The sequence below is a fragment of the Cygnus olor genome, chromosome 2, assembly GCF_009769625.2.
Source record: "Cygnus olor isolate bCygOlo1 chromosome 2, bCygOlo1.pri.v2, whole genome shotgun sequence".
Lineage (NCBI taxonomy): Eukaryota > Metazoa > Chordata > Aves > Anseriformes > Anatidae > Cygnus > Cygnus olor.
In genome coordinates, this window is record NC_049170.1 from 58,376,682 (window position 1) to 58,400,407 (window position 23,726).

Below are 23,726 nucleotides of genomic sequence, written 5' to 3' on the forward strand. Positions count from 1 at the left end.
CCTTTTTCTCAAATGGTGTTGCTGCGACATGCAGCAAAAAAAACAGGGAACGTAAGTAAGTGTGATAGAAAGGTTTTATTAGCCTTTCCTTAGGATGATCTGCACTACACACTTACAGTGTTGGCGCACATAATTAATTGCAGTCAGCCCAAATCCATCATGAAAACGCCATACTGCTCAGTATGTGCTTAATACACAGTGTATATTTTTGTGTGATAAACATGTATTGTCGTGTGAAATTAGAGTGAACATCTGTGTGTATATGTACACAATACTACTTTGTGACCACAACAGAAAAATGAAGGTAATTGATGAATATTTTTTTTGCAAATAGTTATTCTGGATTTTAATCCTGTTTTTGTCCTACACAAAGGCAAAGCAAGGGCATCTTCCTTGGACACGTATAATAATCTTTCCCACTACCAAACTACAGTCATCTGAAGGTAAAAGGAAAAGCTTTAACAACACAGCAAATTTACACCCTTATCTGTGCTTGACAAAATTCTAACCATAATTTGATTTGACCATATATGCAATATATGTTTTTATTTAAGTAATAACGACTGAGGCACAGAGCATTTCTTGAAAATTAATGGCTGGTTGAAAAATTTTATAGCCCAAATGCAGCCAAGGTCCATTAATCCCAACTGGTCAATTCTCCATGAAATGCCTTATGTCAGGGGTCATTTGTTACATTCCCATCCCTCCCACCCACCAATAAAGAAGTAAAATTAAATGTTAGTTCCCTTCTGTGGCATCACTGAGCCTTGAAGCAGCCACTGGAAGCCCCTGCTAGAAAGTGTTGCTGCTGCTGCCATAGCAATGAGCATTTCTTAGTGGATGAGTGATGGAGAACCTTTCAAGAACGGTCTTTCGCTTTCTATTACTTTACATTTGTTAGTGAAAGAGCTCTTCAGTTTGCTTCTTGGAGCTGACAAGGAGATGAAAAGACTGCTGTGTTTCCCCTGACACTTGAAAAGGTCTGGGGTTAGGAAGGTGGAGTGAGTTTTCATCCCACATATATCACAAAGCTTGTCTACCATTGCTGCCGTCCTTCTAGGATCTTATATTTACTCACCACCAAACACACAGGAGGATGTTTATTTAGTGACTAGTATGAAATGCTTGCATCTCTAGTTTATTTTCCCTCAGTGTTTCATTAATTGCTGGTTAAAATTGGTACATTAGAGGCTTCATTGGCATCCGAATTATAATTTTTCAAACTGGAGGGCTATGGTAAGTGTAGTGGCTATTGAAGAGTACAGTTTTGAGATTAAAGGGATAACAGAAAAATAACTGTAACAAGCTGTCAAGAAGGCCATTGCTAAATATTCAGGTTAAAAAAAAAAGATGTTATGTTCTTCAGAATTAGGTGAAAATACTCTCTTTCCGTCTGCAAATCGTAATGAAAATCACATCAGTATATCATTATATGCAGAAAATCTGTCACCGGGATGTCACCCAGCACTTTCCATCTCTTGCTAGCAAACATGTACATCTTACTGAGGAAATAAACTCTAATGTGAAGCAATGATGGCTGGGGGATTGTATTCAGCCACCCACTTCTTGGGCTCAACACTTGTGCAGCTCTATCTCAAAGCATTCCTTTGGTGGTCTCACAGCTTGCTCCGGTGTGCTACTGGGGCTGCAGAAGCCACCTGCCCACAGAGAGCTTTTGTCTCTGCTTTTCAGGAAGGGGGAACAAAAGCAGTCACCGCTCATTCAGCGTGAAGATCCTTGGAGATGTGTGGTTTGGGTTTTAACTGCACATCTGCTTTGTCATGAAACAGTTCCTTAGATGATGATCTTGGAAGTTAGAGACTTGATTTTCATTTCATCCCTCAGCGTCCTTGGGAGAAGGGGCTGGAGAACTGGGCTTTCGTTCTTCCACTCATGAAGTGGATGGAACAAGCCTTTCAGTGGTTATAATTTTTACTTTAAATTGAAAAAAAAAAAAAAAAAAAAAAAGGAGAAATGCAAAACTGAAAGGCTGTCGTTCTGTTAAAAAAAAAATGGAGCTGTGGTGGAAGATCTGGAGTTCAAGTGGTTGATTATGAATGGTCAGTTGGTGTATCTAGATAGAGTGAAGATGTAAAAAGCTTATTATTTAAATTTCATGTGAAATGAGATTTTCAAAATATCCCAAAACATGAAAGTACGTGAAAGAAATACTGCAGTTAGGTGTCTTGTAGCTGTCCCTGGAAACCTGCATTAGGGACAACAGTTTGAGGATATTAGTCTACGATGAGGGTAGAGTGAGTTAAGTCGTGCTTGGCTCCATTTCTTTCAGCAAGTGACTTTGATTATTTGAAACTTGTTCCATAACCCTTTGTCCAATATATTGTTAATAGCGCTAATCTAAAAGCATGACCAAGTAAAAGTGGATTTAATTCCTCGTTATTTTTAATAAGATGGTTTGCTTTTTCAAAGGGTTTGTGCAAAGTGTGACTGGAGCCACTGTGTTGAAGAGTTGCACATAAGTTATCCCATCATGCAGTGAGTCCCCTTATGCAAGGTTTTGCCTTGCAGAACCACAGTCATTTTCCTTAAAATAATGTTTAAAGCTAATCACTTCTAATAAAATTATATCAGCTTGATAGCAACACCACTGCTCGGACTGGATTTGCAATCTGGTTTTTTAATTATAGAATTTAATTATTTTTTTCTAATATTTACTATTGAATTTAATTTTGATTTTGTTTTTATCACTTAAACATCCTAAATTTCAGGGATTCACTAAAATGTGTCACATCATTATAACCCTTATTATGAATTATTCACTATAATTACTGAGTTGTTGCAAACTTCATTATAAAATTTGAAGTACCGGAAAATCTGGTGGTGATACTGTTTTACTCCTTGGATGTTCTTAAAATAAGTCAGACTCAACAGATTGCAAAAATATGCAATTACAAAGTTATTAAAATGCAGATTTTTGGCAGGAAGCCACAGTATTGCCCTATGTTCGCAGCTGTCTCTTTGCAGGAAAGCTGCCCTGAGCAGGGTGTGGTGGCTTCTTGGAGCTATTACAGCTGATAGGGTCAGTGCCGGGGCCTCTCTGTGGACCAGGTTCAGTAACTTTTTACCTTTCAGGTCATAAGCATCACTTGACTTTTTTTAAATTGTCAATTTTTAGGTAGGTGGGATTGACAGTAGGCCATCCTTTGTTCTCTGTCGTGCTGATGGTAAGTCCTGGGTAGCTCTCCTGAGACTGTGCGCACCATACCTACATCTACACAGGTGGTTCTTAGGATTAGCATGTGGACTGCTCTGCTGGCAGGGGTAGCAGCAGAGATTTTGAATTTCACTTTTGAGCTCAGTGTAAAAGGCGTTTTCCACTGTTGGAACTGACTTTAACCACTGCTCCCTTAACAGCGCTCTGAGAGCAGGGCAGGCTGGAGTAAGAACAAAGCAGCAGACACTTTGCTTTAATAAAGAAGTAAGCACTGTCGTCATACCTTCATCCCATCTCCCCCAGTGTCACTGTTTTGTGGGTGGATGGTTTTTTTTGGTCTCTGCACAGTGACTTGGGAACAAAAATTAGACCTACTAACTGCAAAAGATTTTGAAGTTGGTGCTCAAAGTATTGTGTGCAGATATTCAATGCAATTGCATGCAGCCAAAAACTGTTTTGTCCGTGGTTTAGCATCCAGGTAGAACCAATATTTGGCTGCTCTTTTTCTGTATCTTTTTTTTTTTGTTTGTTTTGCAAGATGCTCCCAGTACGGAGTTTTGTCATGCATTTGTGCAGCTTGTCTCAAAAAGCAGAGTAAGTTCTTTTCTCTCTGTGAAATTGCGAGACTGGCACAAGCCCTGAAAGGGAGGGAGGGCTCTGCACAATACGAAGTGTAGCATCTAAATGGCAAAGAAGAGCACAATGAGCAAGTCATCCCTGCTGTGAAACTGGGGTGATGTTTCCAAAGCATGGAAACAGAGGATTTCACGTGGTCTGTGATAAAGTACAATGGAACAGCCTCCAGTTCTAAAGCTGTAAATGTCTGGTGCTGTCAGGTGGTTGCTAGCTCTGTGAAACAGATGTCATTAATATCAATGACGGTCTGTAATAGTCTCCCACAGGACAAGTGACATTTAGGGATTCAAGACTGAAATAAATGAGAGATTGAACAGGACAATTAGAGAATATATTAGAATTGGCTAGTATTCTACTATCCCATTATATATGGGACTACCTGGTAATACTTGAATTTATTCCTCTCATAAATACCTTTCTTCTCTCTCAATCAAGTCCAATCTGTGTTGTTTCAAAAATCCCAAATTTTTGAAATCCCTCTTTGTAGATGATGAAGAACCTAAAACTTTAAAAACATGAAGTTATCATTTAAAAGTTGGGTGCATCCTGAGCAACTTGTATTGACGATAATATAGAAGAGTTAACAGAAGAGATTGATACCTATATGAGGAGGAAGATGCAGTGACAATCCAAGCAGAGCCCTTAAACCTCAAAGTTGCTGGTGCATACTGTGTGCTGCCTGTCTTGTACAAGAGGACGTGAGGTGAGCCTGGACAGAGAGAAATACATCCAAAAGGAACTTAATGCTGAGACTCTCCAGAGCTACATGCACACCAGAGGGCTGCAGAAATGCAAAGCTGAAATGTCCTTCCTTGTGCTGGTGTTTCTGAGCCATCCAGGAGCCAGTTTGGATGCTGGCATAAAATGCAGCAGCTTGGGACTAGTTTAGTTTGTTCTTGCATATTTGGCCCTCACAGGTAGTTTAACTGAGTTAGGCATTGTGAAGCTTTAGGTGCTTTTCTTCCATCCTGCCACACTGTCTGCTTGGTTGCAGAATGAATGACAAATGGTGATAGAGGAAGAGCCCAACATGGATCCTCCAAAGAAAAGCAACTATACCCTCATGAGCAAAGGCAGGGCACTGTTTCCTTCTTGGTCGTTTGCACTGAGGAAACTCCCACTGATTTCATTTTCCGGGACTGATTTCTGCTTTGGGGGTGGAGAATTGTGGAGGGCATTCCCTATGCTGCTGGTCATCACAGTTTTCAGAGCCCACATGGGAAGAAATACTATAAAAATTAGGACTGTACTGGAGAACATGAGGATATGTCCCTCTCTGTAAATGATGCTTCCCAGGGTTATTTTCCTCACGTAATTTCAAAGGTCTTGAATCAAAAAAACATAGTGTGTGACTGAAGGTCTGGGAATGTGCTGGGGCTTACCTGAAGGGACTGGGGAATAAGAGGAGAGAAAGTCTTTTCTAGTTGTGATAACCTAGGGGTTGAATCTCCACAGGGCAGAAGGCAAAAGGTCAGAGCCTGCCCACTGTCTCCTGTGTCTTCCCAGAAGCGAGTAGATTTTGATTCCCAGAGAAAATAGAAAGGGAAGTTCAAAGGAGGTTGGGTAGGGGATGCCAGGTAGGGGATACCAGGTTGTGGTCCAGGAAAGAAGAAAAGCAGTGCCAGCACAAGTCTTAGTGTAGGGTGCTTGAGAGGATGTAAGGGGAGGCTGGTGTTTCAAACACATTGTGCATTCCTTTTGCATCTGTGTTGGTCAGTACAGAGCTAACAGCAGCTTTGGCCATTTCCCAAAAGGGAAAGAGGCGAGCCGGCTTAGTATTAAGCAGGTCCCTGTCTGGGTCCTCTTCCACAATTTTCTCTCCAAGTAATCTATTACCACATCTCAAGAGAAGAGTGACCCCAATCTAAAGATTAATAGAGCAGTGTGTGGATGTTTCCAGTGATGTGTATGAAACTCAATTTTTTTCATGGTGTGCACCGAGGTGTCCTTAACAGCGGATCTCTGGATCTTAAAAGCTAGGCTGATTATTGAAGAGGGCAGCAGGCAATTTAGGGCACACAGTGTTTTCTTATGACAGAAGCTTTGCTGTGAAGCGCAGTAATTTATGTTGATAAATTGCAGCCATCAGAATGTCTAGATCGCTTCACAGGATGAATTTCTAAATGTAGTTTGGGTAGTGGGGGACAAAAGGGGAGAGGGATGGTTTCTGTATGTACCATTTCTTGAAAAGTAGTGCTGGGCTTTCTTGTGTTCTTGAAGTTAGTTTGTTGTCTCTAGGGTCAGATTAACCCAATTTTGTTTTAATGTGCCAAATAAATTTTTAACTTCTATAACCATGTTGCAATGAAAATGAGACTGCACAATGTCAAGATTGAGTAGTTTTTGAATGCTAGCTCTTCCTTAGCAAGTATTTTTTGGTTTGGGTGTTCTTTATGTGTGCCAAAACGAACAGCCAGCTTGGCTCAGACAAGGCATATCTAAGTGAAGCAAGCCACCTTCATTTAATCAAAAGACAAGACAAATTACCATACTTCTTCTAAGAAACAATTCTGTTGGGGGAAAAAAGAGGAGTTTTCATACCATGTTGTTATTGATGTGTTTTACTGTCATTAAGATTATAAATAAAAAGATTAATTTAAAAGTATAAGGGCTTTGCTGGACTTTGCTTTGTCTTGTTTTTGTTTCTTTTTAAAGCAAGGATTAAAGGCACCGGTGGGTCTAGTTGATCTTGCAAGAGGTTACAAATTTCTCTGTCCTTTTTTCATCATGCTGTATGGTCAGAGGTTTTAAAAGGAATCCTTTGGACTTTGATTCAGCACTACACAGGGTAGGTGCTGAGGTTTTTATGATATCAGTGACATGTCTGTATGGACTTAGCTTAAGCCCATGATTTAGTACCTCTCTGAATTGTAGCCTGCAGACAAGAGTATCTAGGTAGCCCAACTGGATAAGGTCTGAATTAGGTATGAATTTACTCTAAAGTTGAGTGTGCATGTGTCTTGGCTTTGCAGCTGTCCCTGAAGATGATAATGAACGTACTCAGCCTGAAGATTTGTACTGTTTGAACCAGATTTCCATAAGGGATGATGGTGGGATCTACTAGGTGTTTTCAAAGCAGGAAATACATTCAATGTTTTTGTTTTTTCAAAGCTGACCCTGGGTTATGACCTTCTATAAAGGGTGAAAGTTTTAAGAGTGCTATACGCTGAATTAGTCCCATTAGCAATTAAGCGTTTGTTGGGGAAGGATTTGGTATTTTAGACCATGACAATTCCATGCTGATACTAGTACCTGTGTAACACTAGAATTTAATGAAAAAAATCCAACATTTGGGTCCTGTTCTGGAAGAAAAGGTTTCTGTACTGAAAGACAGACAACTGCTGTGCATCTCATTTCCTAACCTTGTCTTGTATTTGTTATACAGAGCTGTGTGCACATAGGCAACAGAAGGAAAACTACAGCATAACCTGTTTACTAATGATGGTAGTTCCTTTAGGCTGAATGCAAGCATGGCATATTCTTATGAGATGCTTGTAAAACTTTATTTCCAAATAGCAGCAGTGAGCAGTGGTTTCCAGCACATCTCCCGGAGCTCTGGAAATGGATATTTTACTCAGCAGTAAGAATAAGAGCCAGTTGGGATCTGTTCAAATAAGCTCTTCCCTTCTTGACATATTTTAAGAACTCAATTTTTTCTACAAGTATCTTCAAGATGGTATCATTCCCTGCCCATCCCTGCCCCCCCCCCTTTTTTTTTTTCCTTGGGACTTCAGCTTTCCATACTACTGGTCCAGAACTTAAGTCTGCTGCAGATATGCTAAAATCGGTTGTCTCTGTTGGGTGAGTACTGTCTGCTAAAGGAAAAAAGTGAGAGACTTAGAATTTTGAGTTCCTTGTATTTCTAGTGGAAAGAGGCTTCTCTGGGTGTTACCTTTTGTTTTAATACAAAAAGAGCTGATGGAATCAATTACACCTTTTTCTTCTCTTTTCAGACCCGAGCTAAGAAAGTGCAAAAGCAGCAGCACACTTTTGCCCAGTTTATTGCAATGTAATTGCATCATTCAATAAAAATTACAATTGGCTCTGCAGTGTAAGGGAAAAGGGAATGAGAAGTTGGCAGGCAAGTTCTGGCTCACCTTAAATATGCATGAGGAGTGTACCGTATCAATGGAAGTGTAGATAGGACTGGGCCCTGGGGGTTATATTCTCATTATATTGCTGGGTCATACAATGTGAAGGGGGAGTAGACTGGCAGACTCCTAAACTTATTAACTATTTTTTATTTGGGAAGATTAAGTTTTGAAGAAAAACATCCAGTAATCACTGGGGTACTATTTCTATCATCATAAACTTGTGTCAGCTTAACTGATTTTAATAATGATTATTATTATAAAAACCAGCAACTCTTATCTCTGCCACTGCACACGTGCTGTGTTAATGAGGAATCTTCTTTTTCTTCTCCCTTCTGCTGCTTCTTACAATACCCTGACTTAACTCATTTTTCCTCTCCTCTTCTCCCACCTCCAGCTGTCAATCACTGTCACATTACTTTGCATCATATACATCAAGAAGAGCAGCTTTTTCCATCAAGTAAGCCAATTCTAAAGCTGCTTTCCCAGAGGCTATACAGATTCTGTGAGCTGGAGGAGCTCAGGAAAGAGTAAACTGGACAATAACAAAGGCTCCCAGAGCTGCTTCTAGCTGCCAATCTCTGATGCATGTATTCACACAGTGCTATATATAGGGCATGCCTCTAGGGCCAGAATCGCATCTATCAGCCCAGCGAACAGAACTCCTCTCCACACCATTAATCACGGTGGGGAGGAGGGAAACGGCTCATTACGCTACATCAATGATATTGTCCAGTCTGTCTTCTACAAATTACAGGAGCTGCCTCTACATTGTGTTCAGCATCCCCTGACTTTTGAAGTCCATGATTCAAGGGAGGGAACAAAACTTCTTAATAGGAGTTTACCTGTGAGCAACAGAGGCAAACTGCTTTTAGTGAATTTAGTGTTACAGCAAGGCAGGCTCTCCAAGTGGCTTTCCTTCTACTGTTAGGTCTTCAGCAGTGTTCCCCCTCCCAAAATGACACATTTGAGCACAACCTTTCTGTACTCCAGCTGTTGAAGAGTGGGGCTTTTTCAGTTTTGCAGCATTGTTTGTAATCCCCTCAGTCTGCTTGCAGTATAGGGCGAGTCAGTGAGTGTGTCTGTGTGTCTGTGTCTCTGCATGTGTGGCATCTGTAAAGCACCTTTTGTGTCTGATTGACCTCAGGTTTATTTGAGTAAGAGCTTCCTGCAGTATTCTGGCCATCCTTAAAGGTCCTGGGCTTTTTCCGAGAATCCTGTGACTATTTGTGGGTACCCTTTGAAAACAGCAAGTAGAGATTTATCTGCCTAGCTGATGATGGTGTTAGAGCTCATATAACTACATTTTTGCTCACAGCTTTTAGGCTTGACACTTTATTGCTCTCTTTTCTACTTATGCCCTGTACTTTAAAATCTATATCATCAGGGTTTCACTCTTGCTCATGACATGACATACATCTTGCCATGTACTGACCTCTTTGCTGCAGAAATTGTCTGTGTGATTTCTATACAGAACTTGCACAGATTCTCCAGTTCTTCCTAGAAATGTTGGTGTTTTACCTGGTGTTTTCTAAACCCACCCTTCAATAAAGTCTAAGCTCTTATCAGACTTTATTTCTGTCTGATTTTGAGATTCACTGCAAGCTGTTTCCCTTGGTCTGATGAAGTCTGCATTGTAGTGGGTATATATGTGATATTATTTTGACAGTTCTTAAAAAAAAGACTGCCTCTTATTAGAAGAGCAGTGCTGCATATTCCATACTGTGCCTTTTGATGTGTGAGCATGCTTTTAGTTACAAATAGATATATCATTGTATAGATGTTATAGATGTATCATTACATCAGTTATCACCAAGCCTCATGTTGTGTCCAGAGATTGCATGAGACATCTCTAGGTTTTGAGGGTTACCTTGGAGACATGCTGGCCTCTTCTGTATCACTGGATGTTTTGTAGTGATATGTAGTGATACGCTCACAAAGTTAGGATATAAGAGGAATGTGTGTCTATCATCTCCACATCTTCCAAGAGGTGAAATAGACTTGTAGTTCCCACTTGCTTTGAGACTTCTGTATCTGGTTATTTATGAAGACTGTTTACTCTGATTGGAATATCCCAGGATTAATCTTTAGATATGTCAATATATTTTCAGGCACTTCTGCTTGCATCATAAGCACATAGAGAAATATTGGAGATTTTTTATTTGCATGTTGTAGAACATTTAGGATAGGATAGTGTAGAAGAATTCAAATGAAAGGATTATAGCTATATTATGTTTTTGCTACGAGCACTAGTGATGGATACATCCATCATTTAATGCACTGTGCAGCGGACTTGTTGAAACTACTGGTACAACACTCCATAGCAGTAGTTAAAGGAATACTTATAATTTGGAAATAGTATGTGCTTTATTGTTGGTCTGCCTTGTTTGAATGTAAAAATACATATTGTCAGGATTTTTTTTTCCATTTTAAGCAAATATACCTAAATAAAGCAAGTTTATAAGTAACATAGGAAATAAACCCTTACACCTATGACTTTTCATTCAGGTCAAAAAGATACTTTTTTTTTTTTTTTAAACTCTACTTACTTCCTTTTCTAACACTTATGCCACACCTCTAAAAAGCCGTATTAGTATGCTGTAGATGGGGATTCATCAGAAACCATTTACAGTGCTATTCTTTCATTCTTCAGATACTTCTGTGGTGGTCTTACCCTGCTGGACAGCTGACCCCACCATAGCCACTCTCTCACTCCCCCTCCCCAAAGGGAAAGGGGGAGAAAATATGATGAAAAGGGCTGAGACAAGGACAGGGAGATCACTTCCCAATAATTGTCATGGGCAAAAGACACTTAAAACAAACTAAAAATACCTTCCCCCCACAGTCCACCCTCTTCTACCTCCTCCACCCGAGCAGTGCAGGGGAATGGGGGCTGCAGTCAGTCCCTTACACTTCATCCCTCCCACGGGATGCCGTCCTTCCCGAACTGAGCCTGCAGGGCCTTCCCACAGGCAGCAGCTCTTCAAGACCTGCTCCCACATGGCTCCATACCTCGGGGTCCATCCGTCAGGAGCAAACTGCTCCAGCACAGGTCCCCCACGGGCGGCAGCTCCCCCAGACCCCCTGCTCCTGCGTGGGCTCCTCTCCACGGGCTGCAGCTCCGGCCTGGGGCCTGCTCCTGCGGGGGCTCTCCATGGGCTGCAGCCTCCTCCAGGCCACATCCACCTGCTCCACCAGGGGCTCCTCCACGGGCTGCAGCATGGAGATCTGCTCCACGTGGGACCCATGGGCTGCAGGGGGACAGCCTGCTCCACCAGGGGCCTCTCCACGGGGTCCCTTTGGAGCCGGCTGGAGCTGGTTCTGATCTGACATGGGGCAGCTGCTGGACTCTTCTCACAGAGGCCACCCCTGTGGCCCCCCACTACCAAACCCTTGCCACATAAATGCAATACAACTATTAAGAAATATATGAACTTGAGGAAATTAAGCTGCTACCATTGTTTCTTGAAGTGACATAAATGTTTTGAAGTGACTTTTAGCAAAATTTCCATCTGAGATAATATTGCTTTCAGTAAAATTTTCCCTATTTGCAAAATAATAATAGGGGAAAAAAAAAGAAAAAAAAACACATCTGGTGGCTTTAAACCATCAGTCAGATACTTAATATGTAGTGAAAGTCTTCATATGTTTTGTGAAGTGACTACATAACAGGAGTGGAAAATGCTGAGTACACCAAACGGTCAATGTCAGCTAAGATCCAATCATTTTTAGTAAATTTGATTTTGAGCTCAAAATAAAATTCAGAAAGGTGATTTTCTTAGCTATTGATAGGAATGCTTCTTCTACAACACCCCTCAGACACTGATAATTAGTGAGGAATGACAAATGTTTGAAGATGACAGTAATATCAGGTGAGATAAGGAACATCCTAGACTATAAATCAGATTTACTTTATGGAAACTCACTGTAACCTGAAAAAAGTCTGTCTGAGGATGTATTTCCTTCCTTGGCAATTGTAGCTGTCAAGATCTTTCAACCCCAAGTGCTAGAAATTGGTTAGTGTTGGCAGAAGTAGACAAGCTATAATGCAGTAGGCTTAGCCCTTTATTTTACATGCAACTACTGGACTTGTAATTCCTTTTCCTTCACATTTCTCACAGTGTGTTGGGGGTGGTTTATTGTTAAGTTAAAAGCCAATGTCATGTCCTCCGTACAGTAAAATTTGAGAGCCCACTGACATGCATCACTGTGCCATGGTGCAACTGTTGTAATCCATTTGGACCAATGTGTTTGAAAGTTGAACTACACCGAATCAATTGCACTGTTAAAACTTTAATGTCTTTGCACAGTGTACTACGTTAATTTAGTGGTGCATTTGGCCTCTGCGTTTGAGGGTCAAGAGCTTACATTGCCTGGCCTGGGCAGTGCCTGACAGAGGGCTGCGTGATTAATGCAGAAGCCTTTATTTCCACTCCGCCTAGGCAGAAAGTATAGCCTAGCCCTGCAAAGGCAGCATTCCCTAGAGGAGAGGAAGCAAGAGAGAATGTACCCAAAACTACTGAATCCTCAACAATCACAGGGCTTGGACACATTTCTGAATGTAGAGGATGAATTACTAGCCAGTTTGTAAAAAGGAGGAGGGAAGGAAAAAAAAAAAAAAAAAGGCTTTCCAAAGGTCAGGAGGAGGAAGCACACCAAGACTAAGAACATTGTTCTTATTGGAAATCATTATTTGAAATCGATCAGACTTTTTCAGAGAGCACAACAAACTAAAGGATCCTCAGTAGCTAGTTTTCCACTTGAATGAAGTCTTTGACAGTCAGTGAGACTTAGGACTTGTCTTTAATAATGAATCTTCCTTTTTTAATTACGTGGACAAACCTCTATACAGAAGCTGTTTGTATTTGCAGCATTGACAACAAAACTGAATCTTGCATCCAAAAAGAAGACTGTAAATGAGCCATATGTGCATAATCTGACTGATTCATATACGAGGCAGGCACATCCTTCTTGAAGCCAAGTGCTCTAATGGTGGGTAAAGTGGAAGAAGCAGGTATTACTAGCTCAGATAGGCTTTGCTGTGTTATAGTTTTGTTGGAAATTAGAAAAATTAAAAAATAAAAACTAAAAAAAAAAATTGAAAAGACTTTGTAGCTTAGACAGAAGATTGCTAACACAGACTGGGCAACACTATTTCAGTGAAATCCTTTATTTTTTTGAGGGAATGGAGAGCCGTCTAATCCAACTCAGTGACTCTGAACTAAAAACCATGTCTCCTGTTGGATTTCATGTTCTGTCTCAGGGGATGACAGCAGATACAGTTTGCTGGATTGCCTATGAGTGAGTTTGGAGTAGCTGCAGCTCCATGAATGTCAACAAAGTTCTAAGTTTACCATGCAAGTTTGAAGATAAATGGAATAGAATTAATAACCGTCAGTAATGGCTTTATAATTGAAATAGTATAGACATTAGAGGTACATAGGGTGTTAGTAATCATATTAATTATTTGTTTAACAGAAAGACAAAGTAATAAAATTAAAAATCAAAAAGCTTACTTGTTCATGCGCAGATCTAGGGGGACATTTTCTAACAGAAATAATTGCTTTTGCTTGATCCTTAGGGTGATATTATCTGTGTCTAATTGTTTCTCCTGAAGAAAGCAAAACAGTCTAAAATTCTAAGTAATGCACAGCAATTGTAGGGGTGAAAATAACCTCATTTTAGAAGCCTCTTACCACATCCCACCCTGATGCAGTGAAAGGAAGCAGTGGTGCCAGGAAGGGTAAAGATAAATGGAATTACTTTTCTATTAGAAGTATAATAGGCTTTATTAGTTAGTCACCTGTGCTCAGAATAGATCATCTGTCAGGGAGAGCAAGTAGATGAACGTGTACCTTGTGAGCTGTCAGTAGCAGATCAGTGTGGGTTTTTTTAAATAATAATTACTCACTTCCACAGAAATGTTTTAGACAAAAGCACAGCTGCTTTATTGATGATGCCTTTTGTGCACAAGGATGAATACTCTAGTTTGTTCTTTTCATTTTTCCATGTAAATGCAATATCATATTTCCATAAAAACTCTTTTAGGAAATGGTGGCATTCGCTATTAAAGCTTGCATAATAAAATTATTTGTCAGGGATTTAATTTGATCAAAGTCGGTTATTTGCAATAAAGTGCTAATAGCTAAGAGGGGCTGCTGCTTGCATGCAAGATCGGAGGTGGCCTTGCTCTTCACCAGCCGTTGTGCCACCAGCTGTCCTGGGATTCAGTGGGACAGGGCATGCCGAAGGTATCATCCTCTTGCACCCTGACCAGTGCTAAGAGATGAAGGCAAGCGTGCTCTCTGAGCACGAGATCCCGGGTTGTGGCGCAGTTTAATAGTGCTTAACAGTGCGTGGTCTGGCAGCTTGATTGACATGAGGTCTCGGGGTGGGGGCATGAAACTCTGCAATGGGTGAGCAGGAGTTGGCTGCCATCGAGCAGCATGCACGTGGCTCTGGGTGGCCACCCAGGAGTCTGACCTGGGCAGATATGGGCTGGATTGGGTCAGGTGGAGTCCGGAACTGGGGAATGGGGTTAAATCGGCAGTATGTTGAACCCCTCCCAGAGTTCAAAAGATTTACTTTGACCTTCGCTATTGTAGCATTGCCACCTTTGTTTTACCAGGAGTACTGGTTCCAGCCAGCTGCTGTTGGGCTGCTCTGCTTCCTGCCCCTCCAAAATGCTGCAGAAGCTGGTGGAAGGATGGAGCCTTTACAGAGTATTGTCAAATTTAATTTAATTTAATTTTGGCACTGCAGCCCAGTGACAGAGCAACTTGTGCATGAGAACAGGACTCAGGATATTGATCTGAGCTAGCACTGGCAGCGGTGATAAAGATGAGAAGCTAGCCTGCTTAAATTCATTTTTCAGGGCTGGCTAGGGACTGGCTTTAGATCAACTCTCTTAGGCAAATTGCATCCACACCATGGAGAAAGGAAGCAGAGTTGTGCCAAATTTGATGGCAGACTTGACTTTGGGAACTCTTCCTATGCACTGGTAGGCAGTAGAGGAGGTCGACTGGCTGAAACCATTGTGCAGTGTTATGGCACTGCTGTTGTTCTCCTCTGTGGAGTGTTTGAGCAAGATCCCCATTTAACCCAAGCTGTGTAAATATTTACTGACCAAATCCATATACCCACATTTCAGCCACAGGCCCAGTTTGGATGTTACAGAAATAATCACTCTATCTGCACAAATGTTTTTACAGAGAATGGGAACAACAGTACCATACAGAAGCTGATTGACTATATTATGCATGTGTTTTAAAATCCTCTCTACCTGCCTGTTCTTCTTAATTTATAAATAAATGTGGCTGGATTTATCAGGGTTCTGAAGAATAGAAGAGAAAAATAATTTATGTGTTCTGATTAACTAATAACACACTTGAACCCATTGAAGGATAGATTGGTCTCTGTGAGATGGTGTGGTTTTTTTTTTCATGTTATTGTGAAGTGCTAGAAAATTACTGTAGCTAGAGGCAAGATGTTGATCAGGATCAGGATCTGGTATGTTGAAAAGCTTTTCTGGAGTCAAGTTGTTCTGAAGCCTAAGCTCACAGACACAGTCTACTGTTTACTAGCCCTGAGCATCAGGTCAGGAAGAGATTGCTTCTCCGTCTTCCTCCCCTGTCTGTCAGCCCTGTCTCCAACAGCAAGATCATGAGGAATATAGAGGGAATTTCACTGCTACAGCATTTCATGTAGTCATCTGCTAGAATTGTGTGGTTACCTTCCTGTAGCAAATGCAGTAGATTTCACTATTAGATGCATCATATCAACTTGGCAGCATAACTGCATTCAAAACAGCAAGCATTTTTAGGCTCTTTGCAGTCATGTCAAACCAGAGCTTCAGATCTAAGTGCCAAGACAGATCGCCATTGTTTTTAGCTAATCTCATTGTTTAGTGTTGTACCAGATTGTTGTACCCATCCCGAGCTTTGCGTGACTAAGTGACATCTGTAAAGCATGGCAGGGTAATAGCACGATGTGTCTATGGAATGTCTTATGGAGTAGTTTAGAACTGAGACAACTCATTAGCTGATGCATCTCAACATTGCTCTTGCCCCTTTTTCTCAGAAGAGCAGCGTCTTTTTCTCAGAAGAGCATCTTACAACACAAAGTAGAGAAGGACCAAAATAGCAACAAGTTATTTTGTCTAGATTATATGCAAGATCTCTACAGTAGTGACTGTCAAACTGAAGCTGTATTTTATTTCTTCAGCTGTTTCTTCACTGCTCGAACGCTATTAATAATAGTACCTGTCACTTGTACAGCCCCTCAGAGCTCTAAGTAGTTTGACAGACATTATACAAACTTACTGGAAAGCATCAAAAATGAAGTAAACATTCTGATTCTTACTGGCTAAACTAAATTTTTTACATTACTTCCTAAGCCTGGGTTTGCCTTTAGCTTAGCAAAATAATCCTCCGGACCGGCTTGTTCCCTGACTCTCTTTATACTTACATCTTTGGTAAATCACTTTTACTGCTGTAGGATCGGTACAGATTTATTATGTCGAGACAGGAAAGACACTATTGAAAATAGTTTATACAGTTTCCATGTCGGACTTTCTAGGCCACTGTAATTATGTTAAAGAGTCTAAAGTCTGATTTTAACCAAAGACTGGAACACATCTCCTTAGTAGTGCTAAAATGCTGATAATAGGCATGGAAACTTCCTGCAGCTATCGACCATTCCTGTCAATTTTGGGGAAGCAGTAGTTGCAGCAGCAACACTAGTATGGAAGCACTCTATTCCTCACCTTAATCTTTATCAGCTTATCATTTTAAATTGCTCCCAAGCAGGTGATGTGACAGTAGGAGTTCTAGCTATTCTTACAGTACCACCATGATTACAAAGCTGGAAAAGTCTGCTGGAAGTAAATGTGAAAACTTCTGACAACCATCTGCATTTCTGAAGGCTCACCCAGCATGGGTGGTTTCTATCCAGGGTAGAACATGTAATTCTGTTAACATATTTTCTCTTTTCAAATGAAATAGTTAAGGCTTGACAGTAAGTGCTTTTGTTGTCATCTCCTGCATTCCCACCGACATGCAGCGAGGCAGCCTGTGCTCTGGAGCCCCTGGCTGGGATTCTTTGCCAGTACCTGAACCTGGGGAATTGGGTATTTGTGGGCCAGCCAGCCGTTGTGCTTTTGTGAGCTCACTCTATGGATCTGGTGAGATTACAAAACCATTGTTCTGTGCAACAGAAACAGTTACCAGAAGTTACAGCAGTTATAAAAATTGCCGAATGCAATCTCCACTTACACAAAACTCAGCCTGGCCCTGTCCCCTCCCAGTAGACTTGGCCAGCCTTCGTGGCACTTGTGTGTTGTGTTAGCGTTGAAAATAGTTCATGTTTTATTGTAAATTACTGCTATTTGCAACTTCCAGTTCTGCAGTTCACACTGCACAGAGATCAAGGACCCAATTTTTCCTTTGTATACATCGGTGTAAACCAAGATTAATTCCAGTGAAGTCAGTCTAATCACAAGTGTAAAACTAGGAGGAATGAAAGGAAAACCAGCTATAAAAAGCTATAAGCTATTTATTTATTTATTTATTTATACACAGCAAAATTAATGCTGCTGTTCCACAGACACATGGTGACCTGCAAAGCACTAGCTCATGCATTACTAATGCATCCCATTTAAATGCAGATTTTTGCTCCTAACACAGAACTTCAGGGAAATCCTCTCCAGATAAACTATAATAGGATACCAAATGGTAATTCAATATTTCACTTTAAGTTGTGTTTCAGCTTATTGATCTTAATTTTCTATCATTTTAATGCAGCGTTTGCGTAGGGGGAAAAGGATTACATTCATTATAATAAGGCTTTTAATTAATATTTAATTATTTTGATATTCCAAACATCCATGCCAGGAGTGGCAATCTGCTTGTATTCCTGTACCTATTTTTATTTTCAGTGATGAAAATCAGCAAGGTGTGACTTTACATATTTCAGAAAGTAATTGAGACATACGGTTGAGAAAAGGAAGCGTAGTGTAGATATCACAATATCTGTCTGTGTTAGACTTCTTGTGAGGGTGTTTTGCTGTCAAACACTTTGGTCACAGCAGTAGGACCCTGAATTATTGCTGAAATTCTATGAAGTGGGGACCTTTATGATATGCCTGCATTATTATGTCAGACTGCATTCCAGGGGTTTCCAAAAGGCTTCCATTTGCCTAAATGTCTTTGGAGAAAGACATCAGGCATGACTGACAGGAAGACTGAGCTCTCATAAGTTCCTCTCTAAACATGTCCATTAGGTGCCCGTTGGCTGTCCAGAGCCAAATGTGTTTTTGGTACAGATGTAGGAATAACCAGAGGGCCTGCTCATTCAATTAAGCCTTTCAAATTAATGACATGATTTGCTTTTGCCACATATGCTATGTGTAAGAAAAAATTTTTTCTCTGTGTATGCCCCCCTCAAGTCATGCTCCAGTGCAGCTTGTAAGATGTGTATTTGTCCTTAATATTTTGTTTGTTTGTTTTCTGGAAGTGCCTTAAATGATACAATGAAGTCATACAAATAATGTTTACAAGTCTACTAGATCATGAATACAGTTATTGAGGAGTAACCTGATATTGAGAGTTAGTGTTTTTGCAGCACCTAACACTGCAAGGCCAAACCTAGCTGTAATTAGAGTCCGTGGTATTTGCTCAGTTTCCAGGCTGAAAGCATGCAGTGCAGCAGTGGACACATCAGCTGGCAGTGAGCTTAGGTCTCATTTCAGCACTGACAACTAAAAAGTAAAACTCCCACCATGGTAGAGATACAATCATGGTAAGAGTTTTATAAATGTATTTTTAGTTTTGAGATTTGTTTGTTTTATATATATATAAATGTATTTATATACATGTATTTATATACATGTCTGTTATATACATACACAAATGTATATAAATATATCTCTATACACACACACACACACACATATATATACAGCTTGATTACTTATAGAGTACATTTGGTTCACATTTCCAGATGTTCTGGCAACCGTGAGATTTTTTCAGCTTTCACAGTCTTTCATCTGAGATTAACATTTTCCACATTGCATCGTCAGTATCGTGTATTAAAAAAAAAAAAAGTATCAAAAGACTAGCTATAAAATAGTATAAAATAGCGGAAGTGGGCACTCTCAGGATTAATGAAGCCTCCTCCTTTATCATATAATTTGGTCAGCAAAAGGGACATCTAAGAAATACGATCTTCGTAATTATGCTCCTTTGGGAAGCTCATCTATGAGCCTTCATATTTCTTTAAATTATTTCTAACATTTTCAAGCCCTGACAGATTCAACCACCTGCTATACATAATAGTAGCGGCTAGAAAAACCTTCCTTCACTTCCACATCAAAATAAGTCCTGCCCATGACCATAGACCATATGTAGGTCTGAATTAGTGATAACATTGCAATCCATCAGAAATAAGAATCTTTTGATACTATAAGAACATGGAGTACACCATAAAAACTTGTATCCTGGTTCTAAACTTTTTTTTTTTTTCCCAAGAAGGCAGGAATAGCATTTGTTTTTAGTTCTAAACTCCAGAGCTGTCAGACTTCAGAACTATTACTTAGTTATGTACTCATGTAATCCCCGCTGCTTTCCTTGAAGGCACGGCCACCTAGACTCAGTGCCACTAAGACATGCTAACTTTATGGATGGAGAGCAGTGAAAAACAGTACAGCTATACTGGAAGAGCTGGGTCGAGTATTTTTCTCACAAACACTTTATTATCACTAACCAGTTCAATTGGAACCAAAGCACTAAGGAGAATTTCAGGGGAAAAAGTGTCTTATGCTGCTGGAAGATGGGGGGGGAGGGAATTTGTTGTTTTTGCTGAAACATTCTTATTATTTTCATTGAAATCAGCAGTCAAAATTTCTCATTAAAAAAAATACCATTCTTTGTCTAAAAGAACATTTTCAATGATCCAAAATAAAATGTCTTTTATTTAGAGGATTCTAAACATCCCAGGTATTTTCCAGTTTGAGATTAAAAATAAAAAATAAATCACAATCTGAAATCTATTATTAAAATAATTTCTGATACCCATCAAGACTATAAATACTAATTATTAGACATAAAAAAGGTTGTTTTCTTTGGAAGGCATTTGAGAAAAATAACCTCAACAGCAAGAATGTTTTTTCGGTAATAGGTTTTTCCCAAGGCATAAGCTCTTGCTAGGACTTAACAAGTTGGACCAAAAGCTATTAAAAAAAAAAGGAATGGCTCAGGTATGAACTGATAGAACTTCTCACTTCTTTGACCTTGTAAACTTCATATCATAATGCATGGCACAGTAGGAAGTTTTCCTAGAAGCAGTAGGTATGTACATCTTGTTATTTCCTTTACTGGTTTAAACCTAGTTTTTCACATTAATTACTGTTCATTTATTGAAAGGAAAGCATGCATTTTTAATTATGTTAGTTGAGATGTTGGCTGGTTGTGAAACCAAGTAATTGGAATTTGTCCATTTGAGCAATGTGAATCAACAGCACTGTTTATAGTCTTTGCATTTTTCACTTCAGCATTTCAAACCGTGATTCTTGCGCAGAAGAAAATCTGGTAAAGATAACAAGCTCCATCTAGTGGGGAAGAACTTTTTATTTAAAAAGCAGGATTTTCACTTCATTTTATGCATGAGGAAATTCTGCTTTAGATTTTGTTTCATTAAGCTGCCACGTTCTTAATTCTCGCCTTCTACAAAGCTGTTATTTCATATGCAAAGCTGTAACAGGAAGAATTATTCTGATAGTCTTGAGCAAGAAGCAATAAATGACACTAAATGAGTGGGTTTATACAAAAGAAGAGTAAGAATAACTGTGTGTCTCCACACAGTTTGGGGATTTCCTTCCCTTCAAGCTTCACTATGCAGCAACCACAAATGTTTGGTTTTTTTTCCTGTGTCAACAAATATTTTAAACTAAACACCAAGTTATGGATGTTTCCAGTCAGTATTAAATTCAGTCCTTAGAACAGTAGTGTTTTGGCAGTATTTTTACATGGGGAACCCTGCCCATGTGTGAGCTCATCTTCATTAAACGACCTGCTTATCTGTGAAGGGTGAAATCCAGCTTCTCTGGGAGCCTTGTCCAGGGCATCAGCTTGTAGCATGGCTCAGCCCTGTCAGCGTCTGCTGTCTCATCTGAAGGCAAACACCAGAACTCATTTGTCCTGCCATTTGTCTAGTACCCTGCCTAGAGCCAATGCGTGTCCAAAATCATCCTGACAGAATCTAGCAGCTTAATTTTAGGTACATAATTAGCTAGTAAAGCACTTCATTTTTTTTTATTTTTTTTTTCTCCTTGCTGATCTTCTGCACTGCATTGCAGCTATGCTCCATACTCCCAAGATACTCAAATGGCAGGAATCTTCAGTTTAAAGCAGCACTGAAACTCAGATGCTGTTCTCTCCTTTCAACCGCATTTGTCTAGCAGCTGAAACCACTTCTTCAGTGCATTTCAGGCCAGTAACTAGAGTGGGAGCAGGAACGAGTACAGGCAAGTGCAGATTTGGCACAAGACACACTGAACCATGTTGTGTTCCCTGCCCTTTGTCAGACTGTCTGTCATTTTCAAGCCATACATCCTGGCAGGGTCAACTCCCCATGTCATTTACAGCAACTGGTGGACATCATAGCATGCCTTGTGTTATTACATTGCTGCACAGGAGTTGTTGTAGCCCGTGTTCATATCCACAATTGGAAAATTTATCTTCGTCCTGTACAAATCCCAAAATAGAACTTAAGTTGCTTTGCACGCTTCTTGATCACCACCTGGCACCTATCATTTGGATTGTTTTACAGACCAAAAGAAAGGACAGTTTTGGAGTTCCTGTTGTGAACCTTTACATGAGCAAGAACTAATACAGAACTGACTAGCCTTAGCATGCCTTTGGGGTATATATTCGTGTTCAAAAAGTTCATATATTTGCAAAACACAAGCACATTTTCTCCAAAAGCATGGAAATGGAGGATAAAGCTTAAATTGCATTATTTTGTTTGGGGGCCAGTTTTTATCTTTGTAGGAAGCCTATGCAACCCTTAAAACTTCAGCTAAAACAGTACAGAACAATTGTTTGAAACTTCTACAACTGCATTGCTGGCAGCGTTAATCTCCCTTAGAAGTGACATTAGCTATTTGTCATAGAGTAATGCCACTTGGTTTCTAATGCAGATGGACACCTACCTCACTACTGTCGTTAACAGGGCATGTAAGTCACTTAACTGCAAAGCAAAGTTGTTAAATAATACCACTAGCTGCCAGCCTCTGCTCTAGAACTGTTCACATTTTGAAATATGGTAGGCTTGCTGCTGAGCTAAAGCAAATCTCATGTTTGGAACTGCAGTAAGACCCTCTGCTACATTTTACTTGAAATACCTTGTCTAGAACTGTACTTGAGTTGAGCTAATGAAATACAAATTTACAGATGTGAAATTCTGGGGAACATTCAACTATTTGTTCTTGTAATAATCTGCTGTAAACTCAAAATGATCATTTAGGGATTAAGTATCATTTCGTTGCACAAGTCATCTGATAGTGTTTCATACAAACCTTATAATAAATATTTAATATTTTAAATTAATTGTGGGAGTATGGCCATGGGGGCCGACAAGCCCCATGGTTGGTGATAACATCAAACTCTTAACGATGAGGGCATGAGGATGTCCTTAGTAAAAAAGTGGCAGCTATGTCCTCAATAAAGTAATAGAAGTTACTGATCCTTAAAGAACCCTGGTGTCTGTGTGGTCATTATGCCACAAATGGTGCCCGAACAGGGACATGAAGAATGTTACACCACAATTAATATTTAATATAAACATCTATTTTAGATATTATTCATCTACATTAGATTTACTCAGCTATTTGATTACGTCTTTGTGGGACCAGCAGTCTTTCCAACAATAAATGTGCAAAAATGCTTTTGTTTCATGGGTACCACTAAGCCTCTTATTTTTTTGTAGCTAACCGGGTGCTGAAGTTTGGAACGCTCGTCAGTACTTCCAATACCTATGACAACTCTGGGATTGTGACCATCGAGACAGACAAGCCTTTGCTGTGGACAATGGCTATCAAAACATAAGATGAACTACAGCTGCCTTTTCTCATCCAACTCACATTTCTGCAAAATTTCAAATTTCTCTGAATCAAGACTAAAACTGTTCCTAAAGGAATAAGCAAACACTGATCTTATGTACTGAATGGAAAGCAGGCCTGAAATAAATAAAAGTCACTTACGACCAAATCAAGATGAGTAACAACTGAGTACTTCATTCCAGTACCTCACTACTTGATCAGAAGACATGCTGCCACTGCATATGATTGCAAGCAGAAGTGGATGCAAAGAACTGCTAATTTGCTAGTTTGGATATTTTTACAATGTATTTTATCCCAACATTAAACTATTTTCCCCCATTACCAAAATAAAATATGGTAAACATTTGCACGTAGTATAACTTCATTATGAAAATGTGATAACATGAAGCATAATTAATCTCAACTATTTTTCTTTCCCTATTTCTAACAAACAGTTGCTGGTGAAGATTACTCAATTAGAGTAATAGTTGAAACTTTCTACTTGTGTGTCCACTGAAGCAGCTTTAGTTTTGCTGCAATACCAATATTGGATTTCACAATACTAACCGATTTTAAAATCTGTAACACAAAATAGCACTGTAACTTCTACAATTACCAAATATTTACAGCAAGGTTTTTGGAGTGAAATACACGTTTCTTGCTCTCAGTATGAAGTGCATTGCATCTACCAATTTCTGCAGGTTCAGTTTTTAAATTGGAGTATTCAGTC

The 23,726-nt window shown here is 39.8% G+C and overlaps 1 protein-coding gene across 23 annotated transcripts in view; it reads left to right on the forward strand.

Annotated features, from left to right (window-relative positions):
- TPK1 (thiamin pyrophosphokinase 1) overlaps positions 1–23,360 on the forward strand; it is a 324,434-nt gene extending 301,074 nt beyond the window's left edge. For all 23 annotated transcript variants that reach the window (XM_040547189.1, XM_040547200.1, XM_040547187.1 and 20 more), the window contains one exon: positions 22,885–23,360. In XM_040547189.1, the coding sequence (XP_040403123.1) occupies positions 22,885–23,003 (119 nt within the window). In that variant the 3' untranslated portion in view covers positions 23,004–23,360. The remainder of the gene's footprint in view (positions 1–22,884) is intronic.
- The last annotated feature ends 366 nt before the right edge of the window (positions 23,361–23,726 follow it).